This window comes from Cydia splendana, chromosome 1, assembly GCF_910591565.1.
Source record: "Cydia splendana chromosome 1, ilCydSple1.2, whole genome shotgun sequence".
In the NCBI taxonomy this organism is placed as follows: Eukaryota; Metazoa; Arthropoda; class Insecta; order Lepidoptera; family Tortricidae; genus Cydia; species Cydia splendana.
In genome coordinates, this window is record NC_085960.1 from 21,388,875 (window position 1) to 21,416,583 (window position 27,709).

Sequence of the window (27,709 nt, forward strand, 5' to 3'; positions counted from 1 at the left end):
TGTGACGTCCCACGGTCAAAGGTACCTTATGGCGGGTATGGAGTTATGCATACCCCAGTAATCTACAATAAATAAGCTATCGATAACACAAAAGATCAACCTTCTAGGTTGCGTAGTTACAGAGATATGATTTTTTGAAAATAATGTTGTGAAATGAGCAACTTTACGATAGAGAAGTTTTAAGTTTAGCCGCCTAAAAAACTATGTTCCTGAAGTAAGTTACATAGTTGACTACAAATAATAATGCCTTATATATCTGAGATTAAAAAAATATTGCGACTTGTTCTGTAATGCAAATATAAACTTTTGATATCGACTGATTTATGTGTATACTAACCAATCTCTTGAAAATAAAGTTTTATTTCATTTTCACGATTGATTGCAATGAGCTCTCAAGATTTAAATTTTATCTATTAGAAAACGACACTGACAGACAGTTTAAGCAAAAAACAATACCGATTTAGAGGTGAAAATGTATTTTCTGACTTTTTCATATAAAATCACAAAATTGAATATTTTTACTTTTAATGTGACACACAATCAATTTTTCTGAGCACATATGAAAGAAATTCTGTCATTCAAATGAAATAAATCCTAAAACCCCAACTAAATACTATATTTAACCCCTTATGCCACTTTAAACTTACATAACAATAACAGTATTTGCTCCATACATTTACGAAAAGGTACCTTATGGAAATAAATCTAATAATACATCACTACAAAATATCAATCATATTATAGTTTATCTTTTATGAATAGAAAATATTAATTTACATTAAACTGCCCCCAATTTAATTAGTTCTTCGTCATAATAATCTTAAAAAAGACCAATAATTTGTATGTAATGAAAAGGTACCTTGTGGTCAAGTTACATGATGAGGCATGATGATGATGGAACAGTTAGGATAAACTAATAATATTTTGGGGTTAAGATGGTATAAATCGTCTATTTCTTATCAATAATATATTTCGGTTGCTATTGAAGATAAGCGGCATTGAGGTTCAATGACCTCAGATATTCCATAAGGTAATGCGTCGGGTATTGGCATTTTTCAGCAAACCAATGGCTGATTTACTGCATGCGACCAAACCAAATGAAGATTATTCTAGTTAAGAAAAACTTGACGAGAGTAACTTTGGTATAATAGCAGTCTACTTGGATTTGTGATGTCGGTCTATGTACGGTTATAATATTTGCGAGGCGCCCCAACCAGAACTGAAATTATCAAATTAGTTTTGCAGAATGCTAATACAGTTCTCTACCAAACTTCTTTTCCCGTATTGACTAGTTTTTTTGGGAATTTTCAATCTTTTTTCCATAAGGTACCTTTTCTACTAAACTCTGAGACGACATTACTAGGCTTATAACTAACTTATAACAAAAATAAAAACAGGTAAACAAACGTTAGGCATTAAGGTTTCAGATCACACAATAAAAAAAAATTGAGCATTTTTTCACCTCTTTACAAAACATTTAATATCTCCGAAACTAGAAACCCTCATAAGGTACCTTTTCCCGTGGAACGTCACAAATTATTTTGATACCTAACTAACCTAACCACCTAATTCAGTTTTAGTTACTGATTTACTTTTTACAATTAACGTGCGTACGTTACAATTAACCTAATTTACGAATATAAAAATCTGTAACCTTTAAGGTGTAGGTAAGTGTAAGGGTAGGTAAGTACGTAATATCTATTATTGAATGTAAGGACTCAACTCAATAGCCTAAGATTTACCTCGGCCAGCCATTGGGTTATAAATCATATTTTAAGGCATCTGAGAGTTGTGGTTGTAACTACGAGTATATGTCGTTGTCGCCGATGGCAATGATCGTTGTTCGCCAGATCCAGGCAAGGCTAAATGGTTTCCTACGTACCTACTAGTACTTTCCAAATATTTATTACTCTCGATACGTTAAAATGAGATAAAATTGATACTTGTCTTATTACTTGCATACCTACCTAACACGATGACCATTATTAGTTATAACGGTCATTTTAGACACTTTGGTAGCCCTGTCTACGAAGCTGGTGTTCCTAATAGGTTCGAATGCCTCGAAGTCAAGCAATCAACTATTATTTTATTCATAAAATATTTAGAAGTATTTTACATGTCAACACATTATAATTATATAAACTTAAGTGTAGGTTAAAATTTTGAGTCAAATCATTTAAATCTATTTTAAATTGAATTACTTACAATGAAAAATAATAAAAATATTTCAGTATGATGACATAATTTTACTATTTTTGATTGACTATTTTAAGAATTTAGATTAAATTACATTACAAAGATAGGGCATATTTGAGTAATGAAGAATTATTTCTTGTTTAGTTAGAAATGTATCTTTCTAGGTTGTGGATGTTTGTCCTAACAATAGATAGATAGATAGAATACTCTTTATTGACACACCTCAGTAAAAAAATACAAAAGAAAAGAACAATTGATTAAACGTAGAGGCAGACAACAGGCAACAATAACACAACAACAACAACAACAACAACAGGTAACAATATAGGTACTTGGAAAATAAACATAGGTACATTACATAAAAGTATATGCCGATGCCTGTAATAATATGGAATTAAAAGAAATACGTACGTATAAAACTGTTATGTAGGTAATAAATATTATTAAGAAACCTATTTAATTACCTACATAGTAGGTAAGTACATCGATATCGCCAACTAGGTACCGATAGCCATGACAACGTTAAGACCAACTAGGAAACTATTATAACAACACGGTGTTGTGTGCCAAATGTCTAAGCCACATTGCCTTCGACACAGTCTTTAAGGGCTTGACTGATGGCCAAATGGCTTACAATTTATAGGCGCCTTAAAAATTAATAGCGTAATTGGCACGAGCAATCTACGAGTATATACTGTCATTGAATACCTAATTAATTAATTGCTAAATTTTATATCCGGCCGCTGCTGCCTGTTGCTAATGTTATTAGAAAAAACAAGTAAACAAATATCTAATGGAAATACTGCTGGGTCGGTGATGTCTGCCGCGTGCACCCACAGAGATAAGATAAGATAAGATAAGATACATTTATTGATAAAATTGTACAAATTTTACACGTCAATTCAATGTGGATTCTTTTAACATATAATATTTACTATGCTATACAATGTCAACATATAGGCCAAAATAGCCACGGAATGGATGCTGCAAGATGGGCGAGGAGCTTAAAGACCTAAGCGGAGATGGCGGGCCGACCAGGACGTATATTTCAACGAGTGCATGGCCAGAGATTGCCCAAAAGTGAGACGGATGGTGACTGAGGGAGGAGGCCTTTGCCCAGCAGTGGGACACTGTATGGGCTTGAATAGTAAAATAACTGTTCGGAATACATAAATAGCAGTACATGCTTCCATGTAAATATCTGAAGGTATTAAGTTCATTTTAGGTTCATACAAAAAGTATACGGAGTAAAAATTAAACAAAGAAAAACCGTGTAAAAATATGCCTTACCATCCTGGAAGTATCCATCCAATTGACATTATTTATACTGTTATAAGGCCGGCTATTTACCCATTTGCCTTGCCATAACATAAAAAAGTAATAAAAGGCATTCGATAAACAAACCAGAAACCCATCTGCTAACCCGCAAACAGACCCTACTCATTACATTTCATTTCAAAGGGAAAATAGACGGCGGGAAGTAATGTAGAACACGAGCCAACAATCGTTTAGTATCTGCCAGCAAATGTAGACGCCTTGTCTAATAAAACAAATGGATAAACAATGCTTACTCATACTTCTGCAAACATTAATAGGTAGGTAGAGTTACAACTTGTACCTACAAGTTAAATGTACATAGGTAGATACGTTTGAACGAACGCTTAAGGGATGTACGTTTCTTTTATTAACTTTCATACGCCATTTCATTAGTTTTATTAACTTTCATAATTTCATGCGCCATAATCAGCAGTACAGTACAGTAGTATTTATCATAAACCAGGTTAAATGTTTACAAGCGCTAGCGTTAAAAAATAGCAGGGGAATCAATCTACAGCTAAATATTTAAATTAATTTATGACTATGACATGACTATGCACTGCCTAAATAGTATGCAGAATAGCGAACCGAAATTGTTTATTTACTTATATAAGCCTTCCCGTATGTCGATGTCGTTAAAAGTGGTTAAAGAGGGTTCATGGAGTTTCGCAACAAGACATGGACATGGCTTTGGGGTTACGGCTACAAAGCCGATGCCACAACTTACAGCTGTCAACCGTAGGGAAGACAAACCCCTGATCCGTCACGGAGAGACGGACAGCTAAAGCGGAGTGCGTAGCGTAGGAGGGTAGGTACCTACCACTTAATTTTGAAATTTTGATCTAGCAGGGTTTTTTCCTAATTATAAACTCTTGAAAGCTCTTCAAAAACTTAATCGAAAAATAAACTTGCTCATTGAATTTCAGTTGAATCGGTTGAGAAATGCAACCTAATTCTGATTGTAATAACAGGTTTTGAATTTGGTGTGAATGTGATATATTAATTATATTATGTCAGTTTCAATAGTGAAATTTCTTCAAGCGGCAACGTCGGCGACGTCTCAATAATTGTATAAGTTTAGGTTCTTAGTCAAGTTTGGTATCATTTTCAACTAAATTGAATGTGGATGTAGATTTCATCTAAATCAGATCAACGGTTATCGATTCCCCGTACAAACTTTCACCTCCCTCTTCAACCTTTAAGAGATATTTTTTGAGATACAAATTATCCTATGTTCTTGCCCGGTACCAAATTTTAACTACATTTGGTATATATACCTATACCAAGCAATATTTACATCGAAAATCTTGGTGGCTCCACTTGTTTAATCCATCCTAGGGTCCTTAAGGGTCAAAATAAATCTTTTGTTCTCGGAACGCCGTATTTCATGAGTTACAGGTAGGACTTAATAATTGAAATAGTTGTAAGCGGATATACGGCGTGTGTATTACAGATTTAATTAATCCCCGGTAGATTACTATAATCTGTAATCCACACCTTACAAGCTTACCTTAATCATCACTGTTCTCACTTTGTAAAGTTTTCTATCTCCGACGAAGTCGTATTGTGTATGTGAGTCTAGCTAATCCAATCCGTTGTTGAAGGTAGGTATTGAAGTTGAAGGAAGGTCGGAAAAATCTTGCAGGTTTCTCAAAATTTTATCTTGACCACAGAATAAATAATAGTACTGCCGTACAGAAAGGAAACTTCCTACAAAACCGAAGTTTGACAGCGCTTCAGGGTCGAATCATGCTATCCCTTTCTAATATATGGCACTATCCCTTTCGGCAATTTAGGGTTGTCAAAATTCAAGTGATTATCTTACCTGTGGTCGTGCATGCAAAAGGAAGTCAAGTGGTGCCAACCCTAATAATTGCTCGGAGCAATGCTGAGCCGAGTTTGGCCGAAGTCAGGAGTTTCGCACCCCTGTCTTGACTGACACACTGCCCGATTGTCAGTGTCAAATGTGACGTTTCTTCAAACAAAAATGTCACTTTTGACACTGACACATCTAATCCATATCGTTTCTAGATCTATTAATTGACGTAAGTATCTTAAAGCTCGAATCGGGCCGACAGAGTTCAGTTGTATGGTAGATGTCCATGTTGGCCCGTAAAGTTAAATATGTAAGGCCCACTTGCACCATCCCACTAACCCGGGGTTAAGCGGTTTAACCGTCAACCCAGTGTTAAATTGTACTGGTAACCATGTTACTCCAGATATAACCGGTTAACCCCGGGTTAGTGGAATGGTGCAAGTGGGCCTGAGTAAGTCAATTGGTAGTTCCAAGTTTTCTTGGATGAAATTTGTCTTGAATAAACACATTTGTACATAAGTAGTTATTATTTTCTTTAAGGCCATGTAATACCTTTAATTATATTCCAGAAATGTTCTCTTAGTTCGTAAAAAATTACATAGTAACGTACTTAGTGTTATATTATCTTTGAATAATGCCAATGCAATTATTTTCTTGACATTTTACAGAGGATCAAGTTTTCTTGGATGAAATTTGCGAAATTAGAATGACGTCACATTGGAGTCCCCAAACATAAGCCAACCCTTTCTGTAGGGTTTTTCCTTTGAGTACCTAATTTGAGTGTGACATCATTAAAGATCATATTTCGCGACTCAATGGAAAATAATGGTACGGCTCTCGTTGATATCTAAAGGACAATTAATAAGGTTAAGGTTATTTTTCCTCACACTTGCTTATACAGGGTGGTATTACACGCAAGTTTAGAAAGAGTTATAGGTAGATATAGCAAAAAAGAACTAAAAAAATGCGGTGTCTAAAATACAAGAAATGAAGAAAATTATAATATTTTCTATCGCTGATTGACCAAAGTGTATTCTAGTAGATATAAAAACGTATTCTGTAGTGTTCTCAAGCCGTGTCCAAATCATATAGTGACGCATTTAGGTTGTTGGTATCGATTAGATGTGTCGGGTCGGGAGACGGCTAAAGGCGAAAGTCACGGATAGTCTGCGTTATCGAAATAATTTGTTTGCTGTTCTGTGCTTACAAAATCGCACAAGAGATGGGTACATGTTATTGTTAGATTAGCCCCGTTCAATATTTAAATTATACCATGGTATAATAATATACTCCGCCTGGTACTCTATTCCGAGATTCGCGTATGACCTAACTGACACGGGCCTACGTCATCATGCTGTTTACAGGTTCTCAAACTTTAAAATGTGGGAGAATTTTAACCAACGGTGAAAATTATGTTAACGGCATTAATTTTAAGTTATTCATGTAGAAACATAGTAAAATAAAACAAATCGAATGTATTAAATTAAACTTTATTTATCTATACAAGACAAACGTTTGAAAAACTAATTCACAGTTACACATTAATTACCAAGCTTACGGCGTGAAAAGTTTGGAAAACACTGCGACTGCTGACACTGAGCGAGAAGGAAATAACAATTAACATGCGTTCGACAAGGATGACGGTCAGGGCATGAAGTTATCTAGATCCGAATTGTCAAATGTGACAGCGCTATCCTGTGTTGTCAGTAGTGTAAACAGAATTACCCGAACGTCTGAAATTTCTGTCGTGAATCGGAAGGTATTGCTAACGAATAATTAAAAATGACGTGTTATTGTAAAATTTAAGATAAAATACATATACTTAAATGAAAATTATAAAATTATAAAGAAATATTTTAACTTATTAACCATAGGTATAATGTACCCATGTAACATGTTATGTTGAAATAAAGTGGCAATGTTATTGTGACGTAGGCCCGTGTCGCTCTGGGAATAGAAGACCATGTTTTATTAGACCATGAATTATACTAGTAGTTCGCCCGGAACTGAGAACTCGCGGTTAACCAAAAATTATTATAGAGCGATTGACTTTGTTGCACCTACTTAGGTAGGTACTCGTATAGTGCGACATAAAATAGTAGAAAGTAAATGAGGGCACCACTTTCTACGTAACTGTCACATTTTTGACGTAAATTGCTTACACATGGCAACAGTTTAGTATGGACATTTTTGAGTTCCATTTCATTTAATTTCTACTATTTTATGTCGCACTATAGGCGGCAATGGATCAGAAATCGCCTGGATTTATTGCAAGGTCTGTGGAGCCCTTGACTGATAGATTTAAGCAAAGAGTAGTATGTATAATATATAGGACAAAGAGATACCTCTCGTGGAACTTTTTTGGATCCATTTTGAAGTGCCATCTGTAATTCTTAACCAGAAATATCAACGTCAATATCAGGGGGGGAGGGACATAAATAGCGTCTAAGTATGTTGCGAACGTAAAAAACTTTGACTGAAAAAAGGCTTCAGGATATTTATTAATACACGAAAACAGATTAGGTACTTTTAACTTGACTGTTGATGTAAATAAATTACCTATCATAATACACGGCTAGAATAACACACAATTGACCACGAAACACAATTACACGCAGCAGGTTGTGAATGTACCCGTCATAATTTTTCTAAATTTTTTGGTAATGAAGTTCTCAGCAACTGTGATGGCGTATGAAAACTTTGTTTCTTTTAACATTGTAAAACTGAACGTATTTTTATTTATCTGAATTATGTCATAGTACAGACAATAAATGGGGTGTTATAATATTTTGAGTTTTATTTGGCAAAGTTGTTTTTTTGTGACAATCGCCTCCATGGCAACGATGGCCATAAATAATCTGTTGTAACAGATGTTTTTTTGTTTGATCCATGCCCTGGATACAAGAGTTTTAAGACGTTCTGACGAAATAAAGTGGAGCCATATTTAAAAAAAAAGTTTAGCGTTACTTAATATAGATGTCGCTATTTTTTCGAATAAAGTGTTTTATATACTTACGACTGTCCCTCCCCTGGATTTAAGTATAGCGTATAGAAATCATAGAGATTAAAATAAACTGTATCTGTGCTAAGCTGAAATATTTCCTGTCAAATGTCACATACTTATATTATGTTTACATTATTTTATTTGTATCGTGCTAATTATTTCAAAATGGTATATTTAAAAACGATATTATAAAAGTGCAAACCGAGCACTTTCATTTGATACTAAATTTGACCATGTTTTTTGCAAATAAAATGACCAGAATAGCAAGATCTCTCACTAACAGCTTTTTGGCCTTCTAAGCTCTTCTACCTCAATAATCCCTTGATCGAGCCTGCTCATAATTTAATGACTAAAATATAATGCCCTCGACTACACGTTTATCCAATTTAATTTAAATTAGAACAAATTTACTTTAGTTCTTGAGTATTAAACTATCTTCTGACAGTTCAGCTTAAAAACATCGAAATGCCGGGACGTGCCGCTAGCCAGCCGCGTGATCCAAGTCGAATGTAAGAACTTCGCTTCGCTTCGCTCGCTCGTTCGATTATAAAGTATGAAATGAATCTATTCGGCGTATATTTAGAGGATATTTTAGGTTTATTTCACTATTCTTTCTTACTTTTACAGTAAATTTCCTGCGCCTTCCGAGCAATTGAGGAGACAGCACGCTTATTTTCTTCTGCAAGCAAGTACAGCTGCAAGTAAAAAAATTGACGGAAAGTAATTCCATACCTAAATGAGGTATTGCAGTGAGTCATAGGTGTTTATAAAAAGCATGTTAAGTAGGTAATTCATATACCGCAATAGTTCAGTTTAAATAATTCGAAACAGCTAGTTGCCAGCGATTGCAATTTATTTGTCCGGACGGCCGCCGGAAGCTGCAATATGGCAATAATTTGTTTCCCGTCGCTGGCGCGCCGAGCTTTGCAACGGGGTAATATCCTACTCTAGTTTGTTACCAATTTAGGCCTTTGCATAGCTAGAGATCTGATCTGGTGGAACAGAGAACTAGGCGATTCTTATTTTACAACCTTCCAAATGTACCTAACGTTTTGCAGCTTAAGATTTATCTGTGAGCCTAAGAGGCTTTTTGAGACGACAGCGGGAATAGGTCGATTTGTGTGATTGTCCTGAAATTAAATGAAATTAAATAGATATTTCTACAAAATTATACATAAATGATCTTATTCTACAGACATCCATTTTCAGCCTGTTATAGAGACATACAAATTAATTACCCTTAAAACTATATTTACAGAACTTATATCTATATTTACACTATGGCGTCGTTACGAAATATATTGTTAAAATTTATTTATATAGCTTATGCCTTACCTTGAACCTGTGTAAACATAAAATAGATATACCGGGTGTGGCCTGTAACACGAGCAAAGAATTAAAACATAGATTGTACTCCTCAAACCGTGACACTTTTGTTCAACAACTTTTAAAAATTATGAAGTATTTAGACTCCCTATTTTTTATACAAAATACATATTATCTTCAATGGACGCCATCGCCACGCCATATCATTGTGATTGACGTTGCTTGTCACGCCTTAAACATAACAAAATTCGCAATACATTGCGTCTTAGAATAAACTTTAAAGTGTATTAAAAATCAAACCACACGTTATTTTTAAAAGTCGCTGAACAAATGTTGGTCAGTATGAGGAGTACAGCCTACAGTTTAATTTTTTGCTCATGTTACAGGCCACACCCGGTATAGGTATTTATTATGTTATTAATTTAACGATCTATTTGCGCTCATGTTTGAGAGTTAATTGGGAAAAACTTATACCGTAAAACGGGGTGAACAGAAATCGCGGGGTGAATAGAGAAATTTTGAACTTTTTCTTTCAAGTTGTTATATTTAAAAACGTACATCTCTAAAATTAGATTTTTTGGAATGCGTATAAAGTAGACTATTTATTCTCTACATTGATATAAAAAGAACTTCATCAAACTGCCTAAAAGTTAGATTTTTTTGACTCTAAAGTAAGGTCTCGCCGAGGTAAGAAATGAAGCCTGTCTGAACTTTGTTCTAGCGGTAAATGTTTTGACATTAACTAAGTAAAAGTTAGCTAACCTGGTAATATAGTATCTGTAGTACCTAAATAATAAATAATATCACTAATTTTCTCTATAATAAAGCATTTTTTTGTTAAAAACAAATAACAAGCAAATTTACGTGATAAAGGGGTCAGTGGACACGCATATGGGGTGAACAGTTACGCCATAGGGGGTGAAAAGATACAACAAAGGGGTGTAAAGACACGCCTTGGGGGTTAAAAGACACGAAACAATAATTTTGTTTAAATAGCTGTTTAACAGATATATATACCATTTGCCAATAGAGTATCCACATAATAATGACCAAATTCGATGCCTATGACAGCTAAAACTTAATATTTCTATTCACCCCTTTCTTGTGTCTATCGACCCCGTTTTAAGGATATTGAGAAAACAGGTAGTTTTCTTTGATTTTCTCTGAATTGGGTAGGTAAAATTTTTTTTCACAAATGCAAAATTGAAGAACTAACCAAGACTCAAAAAATTATATCAAAATTATTACTTTTATCATTTGGATTATTGGCGAAAATCGTCCTTGAAGTTGAAAATCGTGTCTTTTCACCCCGTTTTACGGTATATAATAATAAATCATTTATTTCGAGTAAGTTACACTCATATCTTGGTTAGTAAAAAATAAATCTAAATTATGTATTAGTACTTAAACCTACGAATTAATATCACATCTACAAACTTAGCTGTTCATATGGTACCCAGTATACGAGTTAGTAGGTAAAACTGTTTGACTGTAATTGCAAAGAAATCTTAAATTATAGGTAGTATATATAGTATTAAAGTATAGGTACTTACCTATTGTGATTTAATTGCTGTGATTTTTATGAACACAAATAGTTTTACACTAACTGTACTCTCGTGTCAATATTCCCAGTTTTAGCTTTTTATATTTGCGTTTCACGAGTTAGCTTTAGTTTTACATATTTATGATGCCGAGTAAATAGTACCTACCTAACCTAACCCAACCATGTAGTCAATTCACATGCTAAGTAAAACAAACAATTTGCTATCGGGTGGGTAAATACAAGTAAATACAAGCATGTACGATCTCATCAATTAGGTTAGGTGAGCTTTGCATTATTCAATCGAAGGGTGTTAGATAGAGCCCGATAAATTGAGATCAATTGTTTATTGAAATAATAAACTCCATAATTTATAAATGTAAACTACTAAGTACATAATGTTAAACGGGGTGAACAGGGATGGCGGGGTAAATAGAGACAGAAACCGGGTTAAAAAATGTCTATGACAAATTGTATCCTGCGATATAATACCTAGTACAGCGGGCTCAGCACGGTTCCATTTTTATCGACTATCACTATGCGCGTCCCTTTCGCACTTACATACTTGTTAGAACGTGACAGGCATGATGACAAGGGATAAAAACGCGACCGTGCTAAGCCGCCAGGTAGGTGTAGTGTTAATACACTTTGTTTCCGTTCGTCTAACTGTCTGGCATCTTGTAATAAAGAGCTTGTAATAACTAAGGCGGGAAAATGTAATTATTTCTGGAATAAACTAGGACTTCAAAGTTGGGCAAAGGGGTGGTTATGTAAATGAACGCGCATTCAAGTGCGCCAAACTTTGTGAGCGGGGTACTAAGCAAACTCGAACACTATCGTGGTAACCCACGCACACTATGTATGAAAGGTATCCCTCGACCTCCAGTGAACCAACAAAGACTAAGTTATATTAGCTTACAAGATCAGGTAGGCAGTTCATTATAATGTAAATTTATTTTATGTAAATTTATTTAGACGCTCCTAGCCTAGTCGGTAGTGACCCTGCCTACGATGCAGGAGGTCCCGGGTTCGAATCCTGGTAAGGCTGTGGTAAGGGCATTTATTTGCGTGTTTATCACAAATATTTGTTCCTGAGTTATGGATGTTTTCTATGTATATAAGTATATAAATATAATTGAATATTATATATATCGTCGTCTAGTACCCACAACACAAGCCTTATTGAGCTTACCGTGGGACTAGATTGATCTGTGTAAATTGTCCTATAATATTTATTATTTATTTATTTATAACTAGAACCGTTCTATCTCTTGCTTCCAACTTCGAGACTAGTTAACTAAGCAAACATTGCGTGGTTGCAATCTACAAGATTCTTATTTGCGTTTCCTTAATTAGGTAATATTTTTTTGCTTGGAGATGTTGATCACACCGATCACATCTCAATTCCCTTTACAGTATCTATGTTTTGCTTAAATAGAGAGAATCGTATAGGTAAAGTATGTACAAACATTGATTTTTAAGTATTTAGAGTTATATCTATATATACAATACCTTCACCAAATGAAGTGACTTTTCAGAGTTTGCATCTTATGGATTTTGCACCACTGGTACTACTTCATAATTCTCAGCCACTAGCCTGCTATTAAATACCTCACTAACTCCAGAATCCAGCGGCTGCCAAGTTTCTGTTTTACCCCTATACTATACTGCATCTTAAGTTTTGTTCCATAATGTATTTCGGATAAGTCTTAGTTAGTTAAGTATTTATACTTGTAAGTAATATATTTTTGTTTTGATTATATAATGGTTCTACCATGTCTGGTGTTATATATTTGTAAACTATAAACCGACTTAAATACCTTCAACTTTTCTAGGCTTTTCCAAACTATATATTATGTGTACCTCTGCAACATAGCCGTCGAGATCTCCATCAGTCTGTGGTTTTCAATTACCTCCCTGGCTTACGTTCCTAAGTACATAGGTACCTACTGACTCTCTTACTACTGTTACATTACATCAACGCTACGTCTTACGTAAGCGAACAACTCGCGACGGCGGCGCGGCGCGGCGCGGCGCGGCGAGGAAGAAACAAAACGTTGATACGTATAGGTGTGTCCTACTCACACATGAGCGATTTAGACGCGAAGCGGCGCGGCGCGGCGCGGCGCGGCGAACGCGCGGCGAACACGCGGCGCGGCGCGGCGCGGCGCGGCGCGGCGAGGTGAAACAAAACGTTGATACGTATAGGTGTGTCCTACTCACACATGAACGCGGCGAAGGCGCGGCGCGGCGCGGCGGCCTTGTCCGACTAGGGAGACACTCCCCGATCGCCATGGCCGCACGCAGACACGGTTTTTAGTAAATTCGTATTTAAATTATGAGTAAACTATGTCTTTATGTGGTTATGCAAGTAAGTGCAGCGTTCTTCGTTGTCTAAAATTTTGGTTTACTGGGATTTTGAATTGGCACCGCCATCAAAAACTAAGTACACAATTACCCGGGTGGTTATTAATTTGTTTATTAGGTACTAGCTTTTGCCCGCGACTTCGTCTGCGTGGAATTAGTAATTTGGGTACCATAATTTTTAAACAAATCTGCTTTTCATTACATCCTTCTTTTCGCCCCCAAAATGGATGACTAATTACAATTAGTCAAAAATGCGAACTTTCTTTATTTGTAACAAAATTAAGATATTATTTTCTTTTATTTATTTATTAATTTTGACGTGATAACGTCTTATAAATCGATGAACACCGGTAGCATGCACGAAAAAGTGTCACGTTGTGGACAAATCTCCATGGTAACGTTGTGGACAGATCTCCATGGTAACGTTACGTAATGTAATGGTAATGTTTTCTTATGACGTTATCACGTAAAATTATCGTCCGTAAACCGACTTTACAGACAACCATATTTTTCTATCATAACATCACTTCCACCTCCACTCCAACTTGGAGGTTCGAGAAGTTGAAGAAGTTGGAGAAGCTGTAGAAGTTGGAGAAGTTGATGAAGTTGAAGTTGGACAATTTAAAGTTGGAGAAGTTGGACAGTTTGAAAAAGTTGAAGAAGTTCGAGTTGGAGAAGTTGAAGTTGAATTTGAAGAAGTTGGAGAAGTTGAAGTTGTAGTTGAAGAAGTTGAAAAGGTTGGAGTAGTCGAATTTGAAGAAGTTGGAAAAGTTGAAGTTGAAGAAGTTGAAAAGGTTGGAGTAGTAGAAGTTCAAGAAGTACGAGAAGTTGAAGTTAAAGAAGTTGGAGATGTCGAAGTTGAAGAATTTCGAGTTGGAGAAGTTGAAGTTGAAGAAGTTGAAAAGGTTGGAGAACTTGAAGAAGTTGAAAGGTTGGAGAAGTTGAAGTCTAAGAAGTAGATGTTGAAGTTGAAGAAGTGGGAGAAGTCGAAGTTAAAGAAATTGGAGAAGTCGAAGTTGAAGAAGTTGAAGTTGAAGAAGTAGGAGAAGTTGAAGTTAGAGAAGTTGAAGAAATTGAAAAGGCCGGAGAAGTTGAAGTAGAAGAAGTTGGAGAAGTCGAAGTTGGAGAAGTTAAAGAAGTTGGAGAAGTTGAAAAAGTTGAAGCAGTTAGAGTTGGAGAAGTTTAAGTTGAATTTGAAGAAGTTGGAGAAGTTGAAGTTGAAGAAGTTGAAAAGGTTGGAGAACTTGAAGAAGTTGAAAGGTTGGAGAAGTTGAAGTTGAAGAAGTTGAAGTTAAAGAAGTTGGAGAAGTCGAAGTTGAAGAAGTTGAAGATGAAGAAGTAGGATAAGTTGGAGGAGTTGAAAAAGTTGAAGCAGTTCTAGTTGGAGAAGTTGAAGTTGAATTTGAAGAAGTTGGAGAAGTTGAAGTTGGAAAAGGTTGGAGAACTTGAAGAAGTTGAAAGGTTGGAGAAGTTGAAGTTGAAGAAGTAGAAGATGTTGAAGTTGAAGAAGTGGGAGAAGTTGAAGTTGAAGAAGTTGAAGTTAAAGAAGTTGGAGAAGTCGAAGTTGAAGAAGTTGAAGATGAAGAAGTAGGATAAGTTGGAGGAGTTGAAAAAGTTGAAGCAGTTCTAGTTGGAGAAGTGGAAGTTGAATTTTAAGAAGTTGGAGAAGTTGAAGTTGGAAAAGGTTGGAGAACTTGAAGAAGTTGAAAGGTTGGAGAAGTTGAAGTTGAAGAAGTAGAAGATGTTGAAGTTGAAGAAGTGGGAGAAGTTGAAGTTGAAGAATTTGAAGTTAAGGAAGTTGGCGAAGTCGAAGTTGAAGAAGTTGATGTTGAAGAAGTAGAAGTTGAAGTTAGAGAAGTTGAAGAAATTGAAAAGGTTGGAGAAGTTGAAGTTGAAGAAGTTGGAGAAGTCGAAGTTGAAGTTGAAGAAGTAGAAAAAGTTGATGTTAGAGAAGTTGAAGAAATTGAAAAGGTTGGAGAAGTTGAAGTTGAAGTTGGAGAAGTTGAAGAAGTTGGAGAAGTTGAAGAAGTTGGAGAATTTGGAGAAGTTGAAAGGTTGGAGAAGTTGAAGTTGAAGAAGTGGAAGAAGTTGAATAAGTTGAAGTTAAAGAAGTTGGAGAAGTCGAAGTTGAAGAAGTTGAAGTTGAAGAAGTAGAAGTTGAAGTTAGAGAAGTTGAAGAAATTGAAAAGGTTAGAGAAGTTGAAGTAGAAGAAGTAGAAGTCGAAGTTGAAGTTGAAGAAGTAGGAGAAGTTGAAGTTAGAGAAGTTGAAGAAATTGAAAAGGTTGGAGAAGTTGAAGTTGAAGTTGGAGAAGTTGAAGAAGTTGGAGAAGTTGAATTTGAAGAAGTTGAAGTAGAAGAAGTAGAAGTCGAAGTTGAAGTTGAAGAAGTAGGAGAAGTTGAAGTTAGAGAAGTTGAAGAAATTGAAAAGGTTGGAGAAGTTGAAGTTGAAGTTGGAGAAGTTGAAGAAGTTGGAGAAGTTGAATTTGAAGAAGTTGAAGTTGAAGAAGTTGAAAAGGTTGAAGAATTTGAAGCAGTTGAAAGGTTGGAGAAGTTGAAGTTGAAGTAGGAGATGTTGAAGTTGAAGAAGTGGAAGAAGTTGAAGAAGTTGAAGTTAAAGAAGTTGAAGAAGTCGAAGTTGAAGAAGTTGAAGAAGTAGAAGTTGAAGTTAGAGAAGTTGAAGAAATTGAAAAGGTTGGAGAAGTTGAAGTTGAAGACTGAGAAGTTGAAGTTGGACAATTTAAAGTTGGAGAAGTTGAAGAAGTTTGAGAAGTTGAAAAAGTTGACTAAGTTCGAGTTAGAGAAGAATTTTAAGAAGTTGAAAAGGTTGGAGAAGTTGAAGTTGAAGAAGTAGGAGATGTTGAAGTTGAAGAAGTGGGAGAAGTTGAAGTTGAAGAAGTTGGAGAAGTTGAAGTTAAAGAAGTTGGAGAAGTCGAAGTTGAAGAAGTTGAAAAAGTTGGAGAATTTGAAGAAGTTGGATGAATTGAAGAAGTAGGAAGATAAATAAGTTGGAGAAATTGAGGAAGTTGAAAAAGTTGGAGAAGTTGAAGAAGGTGCAAAAGTGGAAGAGTTAGAGTTGGAGAAGTTGAAGTTGAATTTGAGGAAGTTGGAGAAGTTGAAGTTGAAAAGGTTGGAGTAGTCGAATTTGAAGAAGTTGAAGTTGAAAAAGTTGAAAAGGTTGGAGAACTTGAAGAAGTTGAAAAGGTTGGAGAACTTGAAGAAGTTGAAAAGGTTGGAGAACTTGAAGAAGTTGAAAAGGTTGGAGAAGTTGAAGTTCAAGAAGTAGGAGATGTTGAAGTTATAGAAGTAGAAAATGAAGAAGTTGGAAGTTGAAGAAGTTCGAGTTGGAGAAGATGAAGTTAGAGAAGTTGAAGAAGTAGAAGTTGAAGGACGAGTTGAAGAAGTAGTAGGAGTTGAAGTTGAAGAAGTTGAAGTTATAGAAGTAGAAGTTGAAAAGGTTGGAGAAGTTGAAGTTGAAGTAGGAGAAGTTGAAGTTGAAGAAGTTGAAAAGGTTGAAATAGTTGAAGAAGTAGGAGAAGTTGAAGTTGAAGTTGAAAAGGTTGAAGTAGTTGAATAAGTAGGAGAAGTTAAAGTTGAAGACGTTGAAAAGGTTGAAGAAGTTGAAGAAGTAGGAGAAGTTGAAGTTAGAGAAATTGAAGAAGTTAAAGAAGTAGGAGAAGTTGAAGTTAGAGAAGTTGAAGTAGGAGAAGTTAAAGTTGAAGTTGAAAAGGTTGAAGAAGTTGAAGTTAACGACGTTGAAAAGGTTGGAAAAGTTCGAGTTGGAGAAGTTGAAGTTAGAGAAGTAGAAGTTGAAGAATTGTTGAAGAAAAGGTTGTTGATTCCCCATACAAACTTCCACCCCCTTTTTCACCCCCTTAAAGAGGGATTTCTGGGATAAAAACTACCCTATGTCCTTCCCCGGGACTCAAACTATCTCTATACCAAATTTCATGAAAATCGGTTCAGCGGTTTAAGCGTGAAGAGGTAACAGACAGACAGACAGACAGACGGACACACTTTCGCATTTATAATATTACTAGCTTTTGCCCGCGACTTCGTCTGCGTGGAATTAGTGACAGCAGCTAAAGTAGGTATGGCGCCTGGATAATTCTAATAGCAATGATTCAATTCGCGCATTGCTTGCTTCAATTATTAGGCAATTCATTAACTCTTTCAATTCCACCCCCCCTTGCACTCTCTTCAGGGATGATTACCGACATAAAAACTATCCTATGTCCTTCCCCGGGACTCAAACTAGCCCTATACCAAATTTCAACTAAATCGGTTCAGCGGCTTAAGCGTGAAGAGGTAACAGACAGACAGACACACTTTCGCCTTTATAATATTATATATATTTATAATATTAGTATTAATATAGTATGGATAGTATGGATTAATTACGTTTTGGCAGAAATTGGCTTTACGACGGGATAGGGACTGGACAAGGATAGGGGTGGGGTCTGGTATATAAAAAAATATTTTGTGCTTTTCAGTGGGTTGGAAGGACCTCAAAAGGAAACAACGGAACCCTTATACTCCTTATAGGATCACTCGTGCGTCTGTCTGTCTGTCCGTCTGTCACAGCCTATTTTCTCGGAAACTACTGGACCAATTAAGTTGAAATTTGGTACACATATGTACATTAGTAACTTAAAGATGGACATGTTTTTTTTATAATTTTAAAATACATAGGTTCGAAGTTATTTAAGAAAATAGCCAAAAAATGACCATTTATCTCCAAAACTACTGGGTCTAAAATTTTGAAAAAAAAATATACAAAATAGTTCTTTACCTATAGATGACAGGAAAACCTATTAGAAACGTGAAGTCAAGCGGGAGTCGGAATTATGTACGGAACCCTAGAAACGCGAGTCTGACTCGCACTTGGCCGGTTTTTTTAAAGAAATTATATTAAGTTATTTTGCTTTTATGTTTGTTTTTTTTTAATTGATTTATTTATATTTTTACTTTTTTATTTCGTTTTATTTATTTTTGTCTCATTATGACGATCGATTGATCTTGCTGCGCGCACGTAATACAGGGACCCACTCCCTCTCCCACTCGCACTCGCACTCGCACTCTCAATCCCACTGAAAACCGCATCAAAATCACGGACAAACATACATACATAAATACATACCGGTCAAACTGAGAACCTCCTTTTTTTAAGGCGGTTAAAAACCAAAGTAGTTGCTCTTTTCTGTGAGCTGTAACTTCGCAATTAGCTTAAAAAAATTAAAATAATGACATAAATTACTTTGCCGAATCTTTATTACAGCGAACTCAGAATAGTCGTAAGTGCCATAGACGCTACTGGAGTTAAGTCTTTTATGCCAATTTCCGCGAATTTGAATATTTTTTAGTTTTGTGCCTATAGATTACAGGAAAACCTATAAAGAAATCAAACGGGAGTCGACTAATCAAATCATAGCCGGTAATTCTATATACGCAACGCCTCTAGCCGCGTCGTATTCGCGTCTAAAAATCAAATGGATTGATCGCGCCCGTTCCGCGCCGCGCCGCGCCGCCGCCGCGCCGCTTCGCCATCGCGTCAAAATCGCTCACCTAGGACACTTCCATATGCAACAACGGCATTGATATAGAATAAGAACTGGATACCCAATCTGCCGCAAAAAATGGCCCCGCAAAAGTAACGTTAAAACAGATCACGCGTTACTTTTTCGTTTAGTCTTGTATGGACCGCTCAAATGTGAAGTTGTCAACAATGTCGTAAAAATATGCAAAAATAACAATGATAAAACAAGGAAAAAGCATGGAATGTATTTCTTTCGGTTAGTGCTTTGGATAGCATTACATAATTTATGTAATCTGGTGGTAATTTCATGGTTTTGAATAAATTATTTTGTTAGTACCAAAGAAGGGATGTGAAGGAACAAAAATCTAATGAGTCGATGTGAGGTTAATACTTTTTTATTTTTATATGGAATTCGTAACATATAATATTATGTTTAAATTCAAGATTTCCAAGAAAACCTATGCGACGTGCAGAGTGGACTGCTATTATAGCAAGAGATAGGGGTGATGCAGTTTTAAACAAAGGCAAAACGGCACTTGTGTGTTCAGCCCATTTCCTTGTTTCCGACATATACACGACCAATAAGGTCATCGACTAACTGTAAATGTTAAACCTGTCTGAACACAGTGACAACCACAGGATTTTTTGATAAAGACCATAACCAATCAGTACCAGTAGCGACCTAAATGTCCCCGTGCACTATATTGCAAAGAACTAAAGCGCGAAGAGTATTATGTAGATCTAAAATACACAGTTATTTAATAAGTTGAATTTATTTCAAGGAAAATAGTATTTAAAGACGAATGCTTACTTATTAAAAATAAATTTGTTTTATGATAACTTACAAGGGTTGTTACCATGAATTAATTTTATTTGAACTCCCGATCAAATTAAATTTGTTTCATTTATTACTTTGATTTTTCTGTACAGTAATACCTATTAAAATGTACCAAAGGGACTCTATTCGTTCATTATTCTCGTTTGACGTTGTTTGACGTAAATACAATGGTGACGTTACGTTTAGTGCCATCGGACTTAAAAGTTTTAACAGTGTTGGTACTAATGTTTACAAACTTGACACTTAATGCTTACGACAGTAAGTTCTTTTCCGTACAAAATATTTATCTTGACTCAAAATTTACGTAAGCGTTTTTATCATCAATGCAAATTTTCCGCTAATGTCATTCTGACCCACATTTTGTTGACGTTTTTGTTCCGCTCTGTGTGTCTATTTCTAATATTAAGTCAGTGAACAACGGTTTGTTTTTTCCGTGCCGCGTCTCGCCGCGCCGCCGCCGCGCCGCGCCGCGCCGCGCCGCGCCTCGCCGCCCGACATTCGCGTGCAAATCGCGCCGCGCCGCGTTCGCAACGAGATCGCTTACGTAGGACACTTCTATGGGCATCAAAGGATTGATTTGGCCGCGCCGCGCCGCGCCGCGCCGCGTTCGCGCGTTGTTCGCCTACGTAAGACGTAGCGTAAGACAAATCGTGCACACCTCGATCTTTTTTTGTGTACGGATGAGTCACAACACGCACCGCGCTAGTGTGCATGCCCAGTTGGGCATGTGCTTCCGGCAGAAAGGAAATGGTGCGAATGCAGACTCCCTTTCTGGTGTTGCTCGGAGCCCAGTAGCCTTGCCACGACTGCTTTTTAGCATTGTCAAAATTCGCTAACGTCTGCGTAACTTACTTTCTATACATATCGCTTGCACTGATATGCCAGATGCATAAAAAGTATTACACGTAGTATGTTGTTTAATACAAGAGAAATTCGCTTATTTTGACCTCCGCAGCTTCAACGACACTTTCATTGGTAACTGGAACATCTGCAAAAAAATATTATTTAAAATAAAATATAGCAAATACCCTGTATGCATGTATTAACACAAATTATGCGCATGCCTATGTTATATGCACAAACGTTAAACCTTTCGTACAAATGGCGGATTTAAACCCTAGTGTAAATTTCATTGGATAACGTGACGGTCGCGTTTCTGTCTCATTTTGTATGGGATTTTGAACAGCGCGCCAAGTGGGACGTTTTCGAAACTCAAAATCCCATACAAAATGAGACTTACGCAAATTTTACGTCACGTCACGCTGTCGAATGAAATTTACACTACCGTAAAACGGGGTGAGTAAGATTCGCTGGGAGAGGTGGGTTATGAATGGGGAGAGAAGGTTTGAGAGGGGGGTGAGAAGGGATTTTAAGGCTACTGCTACAAAAATAATGTATTCCAATTTAAAATGGAGCTATAGTAATACGCATAATAAAAAAAAATCGATCCAACAAATCTTCCAAAATCACCTTTGTATGAAAACCCCTCTCACCCCAAATACGAGGCACTACGGGGTGAGGTGGGTTTTCCTCTTTATCGTCAAAGTTATGAAATGGAACTACCCAAAATAAAATAAAAACTAAAATACAAACGTCCGGAACACTTATTATATACACCATTCAGTTTTCATATGTAAAAATAAAATGTTATCGAGGTTTGAATTTCAGTTTTGACCCTACTCACCCCATTTTACGGTAGGGGTACTGACTCTACACGCCTTTCTTTAATGAATACGAACGTCGATAAGTTTTTACTGGTCAATCTGTCCGTTATTTAGGAGGATCAAATGTAGGCGAAACTTACCAACATTGAGAAAATGTTGTGTGTCGTATCCACTATCCCGTCTGGAGGCTTGAATCGCTTCTCTCATGGAGTCTACCACGCAACGGCTTAGGCAGGTTGGGGGTTCGCCCGTCGCTGAGAACGGAAGATTTTCCTTCAATTTATTAAATAATCGGTGTTATATTCGGTCTTATTTACAAAAACATACATATGTAGTGGTTTATTATTTACATAGTATTTTGATTTATAATTCTGGAAATGGGAGAAGCGCTGGCTCTCCGGCACCACTTTCCGTGGTTGTTGTGGTTTGACGTCTTTCCTGGTCAAAGGGTTAAACTTGGTACCTACCTATCTATATTTACTCACAGTGATCTTAGAGCATTTAGTAACTGGAGACGCCTCGGCTGTCACTTTCTGTAAGGTGTATTCGGGTATTGGGAAGGGAAAGGGAAATTCAGATGAAAATCACCTGTAATTCCATCATAATAAAAGTCTCTTTTCGGAATTATCCGACAGTTTTCGACATTCGGAATTACCCGAGTAAACCTTACAAAAAAGTCTGCCGACTTTTGCGGGGGAGGTGCACGTAAAATATATGGCTATTTCTACATGGTACTCGCATGTACGTAACGTACAAATAGCCATATATGTCAGATAAACGTCAGTCCATACAAAAGTTGATATGAATATGAATATAAAGGCGACTCCGGTTATTAAATGCTCTAAGACAGTGATACTTTGTCCTATGAAACCAACTTAGTCATTAAGTACTATTAAAGTATAAATACATAATGACATCCTCTGCTGTAGGATGAGTGAGGATCGAAACCTTGTTTACCTAAAAACCTTAATATATCAGATCAAATCTGCAGTGGATGGGTTGACATTGACACACAAAGGCAGCCAACAGAGAGAAGAATGGCGGCGTGTTGTGATCCGAAGCTCGTCACCAATCGCTAAAATGGTGACCACAACCACTCTGTGAAGAGTAAAACGACATAGAAGTTATTTACCTTTAGACCCCAATATACCCACAGGATTAGGCCTGTTTCTACTAAAATAAACTCTGTAATCATTCGGAATATCCGTGGCACCCATGATGTGATAATTCCACGTACGGTCAGTATATATCTCCCCATTGTGCCGGTTGTAGATGACGTCTTCAATCAGCCACAGAGACAGGCCTTGGACAAATGCTCCTTCTACCTGAAATCATTTTTAAATTTTATTCGGGGGGTTTTATCAGGGGACTTAAATGGCAGAACAGGTATAACCTTTAATAGAAAATCTGTAAAATTGAGAAGCACCTCCTTTTTTGAAGTCTGTTAATAACCCCAGCGGTGGCAGTATGGTTCCATTTTTATCACCTGTCACTATGCCCGTCACTTTCACACTGATATACTTGTTAGAACATGACAGGCATGGTGACAGGCGATAAAAATGCGACCGTGCTACCGCCGCAGGACAGGTAAATATTTAGAATTTAGAATTTCAATGAATCATCTCTTAAGTCATTGAATCATGGATAAAAAACATTCTACATTATACCCAGTATTTTGTATGCACCTTAACGTATACAGTATATTTATCAATATAATGTATAGGTACGTTAAGGTTACATATTAGAAGAACATTACACCAAATGTAATACCAATATATGCCACCAAAATATAGTACCTAACACCGTGTGACTAACAATAATTATGATACTATTGTATTATAGTGTTAGGTATACTATATTTTGATGGCATATTTGGCATTACATTTGGTGTAATTCTAATATCTAACTTTGAAAAAATCTAGACGACTTATGTTTTTGAATTCATATCAAGATATCTTGGCTTCAAAATGAACTAAGTCAGTTATCTTACCTGACCCACGTCTAAAGCAGGATTAATGCTGACACCAACGTCTTCGAAAATATCACCGCGAACAATATATTTCGTACCCGTCAATAAGTCTACCTCCACTTCAGCCGCAGCGACACCAAAAATCGAGTAATTCTGCAAACGCGGATCATTCGGACTCGTTTCTGCATTGGCTTGTAACAGTATCCCTCTTACATCAGCTTCTAATACCACTTCTTCCCAAGTGGCATTCGGCATAGCAGCCCTTACTGGGGCTAACCTGGCGTTGATCTGCTCACAACATCTGATGACGCACAAAGCGACACATTCAGTCGTTATACTAGACGCTGTAGAATAGCAATTAGGAGTCGCAAAATCGTATGAAGCTATCACTGCGACCTTTTCGACAGGTATTTTAAACTCGAAAGCCGCCGCTTGTGCTACTTTCGTATTAATTCCTTGTCCTATCTCGACTCCACCTGAGTTTATAACAACGCTTCCATCTCCATGATAAACTGATACTACCGCTGAATAGTTTCCGAAATATGTCGTATCAAAAGCCATATTATTTAGTCTTAAACCTCGTTTCTTCCAACGATTTTTGGCGTTGAATTCTTTGATATACTCAAGTCTCTTAATGTAATCTGATTTCTCTAAGAACATAGGGATATAGTCGGGAAGCTGGTTGTCATTGATTCGATAGTTGGCGAAGCGAACTCGTATAGGATCTATTTTTAATTCATCCGCTATGTGTTCCATAACGTGTTCAATTGCTGAGATGCCTTCAAACTCTCCTGTAATAAGGTATGAAAGATTATTTTTTTCGCGCATACTTATAGGAAAGGTCAAGCGGGGTAAGAGGAACAAAAAGCATGACATTTCCACATACTTAATTGTTTCTCTTGTCCCGTTATTTCTCATACTTTATCCATACCCATACCCATACCCATATTACTTTACTGGCCTCATGCAAAAATAATCTAAGAAAGCGGTTATGAAATTTTTATCCGCGCCCGCGTCAAGTGATAATTATCCAAATAAGTATTAGGGCTCGAAGAAAATGTACAAAGTAAAGGACATATACATAATGTAGGTTTAGGTACCATTGCCCACACTGTACATAACTGTACTTATATACCTAATGCCTTTTTAGGGTTCCGTACCCAAAGGGTAAAAACGGGACCCTATTACTAAGACTGCGCTGTCCGTCTGTCTGTTCGCCTGTCTGACACCAGGCTGTATCTCATGAACCGTGATAGCTAGGTAGTTGAAATTTTCACCAATGATGTATTTCTGTTGCCGCTATAACAACAAATACTAAAAACAGAATATAATAAATATTTACGTGGGGCTCCCATACAACAAACGTGATTTTTTTTGCTGTTTTTTGCGTAATGGTACGGAACCCTTCGTGCGCGAGTCCGACTCGCACTTGGCCGAGTTGGCCGGTTTTTCAATAAGGTCCACCGGTGTACAGTCGCCATCAGATATATCGGAGTGCCCGAGGTGGTCAAAAATATCTGAACACGCACTCTAGCGCCTTGACAATAGAGGCGTGTTCAGAGATTTGTGAGAGCGTTGGCCGCTCGGATATAATATATCTGGCAACTGTACAGTTAGTATAGGCACAGAATAAATAATAGTACTAGGTACAGAAGACTCACTCTCTAACAAAACGCGTCTGTTACGATCAGGACAGATATGGCCGCTAGGTGGCGACAGCGCCACGCACGGCTTATGGCTAGCCATCAAAATTGGTGTGGAACGGATGTACTTTTAGCTACCTGTAGCAAAGCGACGAAATCGCGGAGTGAGCCACGCCTGTGGGCGCAGCACGGTTCCATTTTTATCGTCTATCACTATGCGCGTCCCTTTCGAACTTACGTACTTGTTAGAACGTGACAGGCATGGTGACAAGGGATAAAAACGCGACCGTGCTAAGCCGCCTGGTATAGGTAGTGTTGGTGTTTGTACCTGGAGCCCTCATGAAACAGTTGGTCGGCGCATCTGTAATGGCGCCGAACGACTCAACTCTCCAACGGTCCGGGTTGTAGCAGTTCTTCAGGGATTTGGTGGCATATGAGTTCTCATTCTCGTTGGAACTCATGCCATCATTGATGTAGAAGCTCGCCTCCATGTATTGGATTTGTCCGTTTCCGTCTACGCCCACCTAAAATGAGTAAGACTGTTTTTTCTAACAATATAATAAATATAATAATATAACTATTGGAGCCCTTATATGTAAAGGTTTGCAACCTTTACAGCCTTTTTTTATCTGTGACTGTGGCTAGTCACACTATTTGAATTTAGAATCTGATCTCGCTGTCAGATGGAACGGGGTGCGCATCGGCATTCCTAAAGAGGCAGTCATCAAGAGTATTTGACTTACTTACATAAATTGTGATCTTGCTTGTTGAAAGAAAATACAGAAAACCTGATTCCTGTGTATTAATGCCCTCAGCGTCCTCCCTTGTAGGCCGTCCCCTTTACAACTATAATTATTAGGGTTCCGTACCCAAAGGGTAAAAACAGGACCCTATTACTAAGATTCCACTGTCCGTCTTTCCGTCTGTTTGTCTGTCACCAGGCTGTATCTCATGAACCGTGATAGCTAGACAATTGAAATTTTCACAGATGATGTATTTCTTTGCCGCTATATCAAGAAATACTAAAAAGTACGAAACCTTCGGTGGGCGACTCCGACTCGCACTTGTTCGGTTTTTGCTTGTAAAGCCTGACCAGTAATATATGATCATTGTCAAGAGGGCGCAGTTATTCTCATGTATAGGGTGACAGTTCAGTATAAGTATGAAATAGTTCCAGTCAAATCCGCAACATGGCGCGTGATCATATATTCCTGGTCAGGCTTTACTTTGCTTATGGTCATTGTTGCCACCGTATGATCAACTGCAGTGAGTATTTACTTTGGTGATGCTACTGTTCCTGCCATCGCCGCCCACGATAACCACCTGTGACGGCCACTTATGATCAGGATTTTTTTTTGCCCGACGTCCACGTCCCTGCATCCGGACCTAACACTGCGGCAAACTTTAAATGGGGTATTTATTTATTTAGAGTCACCAAAGCTACTTATGTATCCCTCAGTCCTTTCGTCTATTATAGACAATTTATGATGTAACACCGGAAAGACACATTTGAAAGACTCCGTCCGGTTCTTTGGGGCCTCCCTCAGTCACGGTAGTCGGTATGAAAGGCAATCATGTCCCTCTTAGCGCAATCTTTAAGCCGAAGCTAATAACATTAATCCATACTAATATTATACGTAAATGCGAAAGTGTGTCTGTCTGTTACCTCTTCACGCTTATACCGCTGAACCAATTTAGTTGAAATTTGGTATACAAATAGATTGAGTTCCGGGGAAGGACATAGAATACTTTTTATCCCAGAAACCCGTCAAGGGGTGAAAACGGGGTGGAAATTCGTATGGGGAATCAATAACTGCTGAACCGATTTAGATGAAACTTGGTATGAGGATAGTTTGAGCTGTGGGGAAGGATATATTGTTTTTAACTCCTGAAATCATCCCTCAAGGGTGTAAAAAATGAATGGAAATTTATAGAATAGACCAATTTGGGGGTGAAAAGAATGATAGAATGAAAAGCAGATTTGTTTAAAAATTAAGGTACCCAAATTACTAATTCCACGCAGAGGAAGTTGCGTGCAAAAGCTAGTTTTATAGATATACCTCGTAATCAAGTCTAGTGTCCGGTCTCTTCCCAATAATCCTCATAATATCTGTCATCCTCATGGCCATTCGGCAAGGCCTGTTGAGCTTGTAGGCCACCAGAGCCGTGGCCGTGGCAGCGAACATGTGCCTGGAGATCTTGCAGCCAAATCCACCCCCGCAGCGTCTCGTACGAACGATGACACTGACACAAAACAAGTTGAGCTTTTGGCAGTGTGGCAAACCAATATGTCAGTAGAAAAATAATATTTAACTCTTCGTTTTTTACTGTCGTTGTGTCTTCGAGCAACACCGGGAAGGCGGACTCCCTTCCTTCCCAGTGTTGCTCGAAGAAGTTTCTCAGTAATTTTGATTCAGTTTGGCACTGACGTATTCGCTAGCATGTGCGTACCTTATTTTCTATAGATGCATCTCGCTCGTACTCACATATTAGTG

At 37.3% G+C, this 27,709-nt stretch overlaps 1 protein-coding gene across 1 annotated transcript; it reads right to left on the reverse strand.

Moving 5' to 3' along the window:
• Nucleotides 1-22,726: 22,726 nt before the first annotated feature.
• Nucleotides 22,727-27,432, reverse strand: LOC134789753 (aldehyde oxidase 3-like). The gene is made up of 4 exons (XM_063760422.1): nt 27,275-27,432; nt 25,543-25,738; nt 23,593-24,362; nt 22,727-22,927 (listed from the first exon to the last, which is right to left on the reverse strand). Exons 1-4 carry the CDS (start codon nt 27,398-27,400, stop codon nt 22,727-22,729), a joined length of 1,293 nt encoding a protein of 430 aa, XP_063616492.1. The 5' UTR covers nt 27,401-27,432.
• Nucleotides 27,433-27,709: the final 277 nt, after the last annotated feature.

Excerpts from the sequence above, each read along its gene's own strand:
- LOC134789753 (XM_063760422.1), bottom strand. The coding sequence starts at position 27,400 with ATGTTCGCTGCCACGGCCACGGCTCTGGTGGCCTACAAGCTCAACAGG. Across the intron at positions 24,363-25,542 it reads CTGTTTCATGAGGGCTCCAG|GAGAGTTTGAAGGCATCTCA; the intron begins GTACAAACACCA and ends ACCTTATTACAG. Across the intron at positions 22,928-23,592 it reads CTGCTTTAGACGTGGGTCAG|GTAGAAGGAGCATTTGTCCA; the intron begins GTAAGATAACTG and ends AAATGATTTCAG.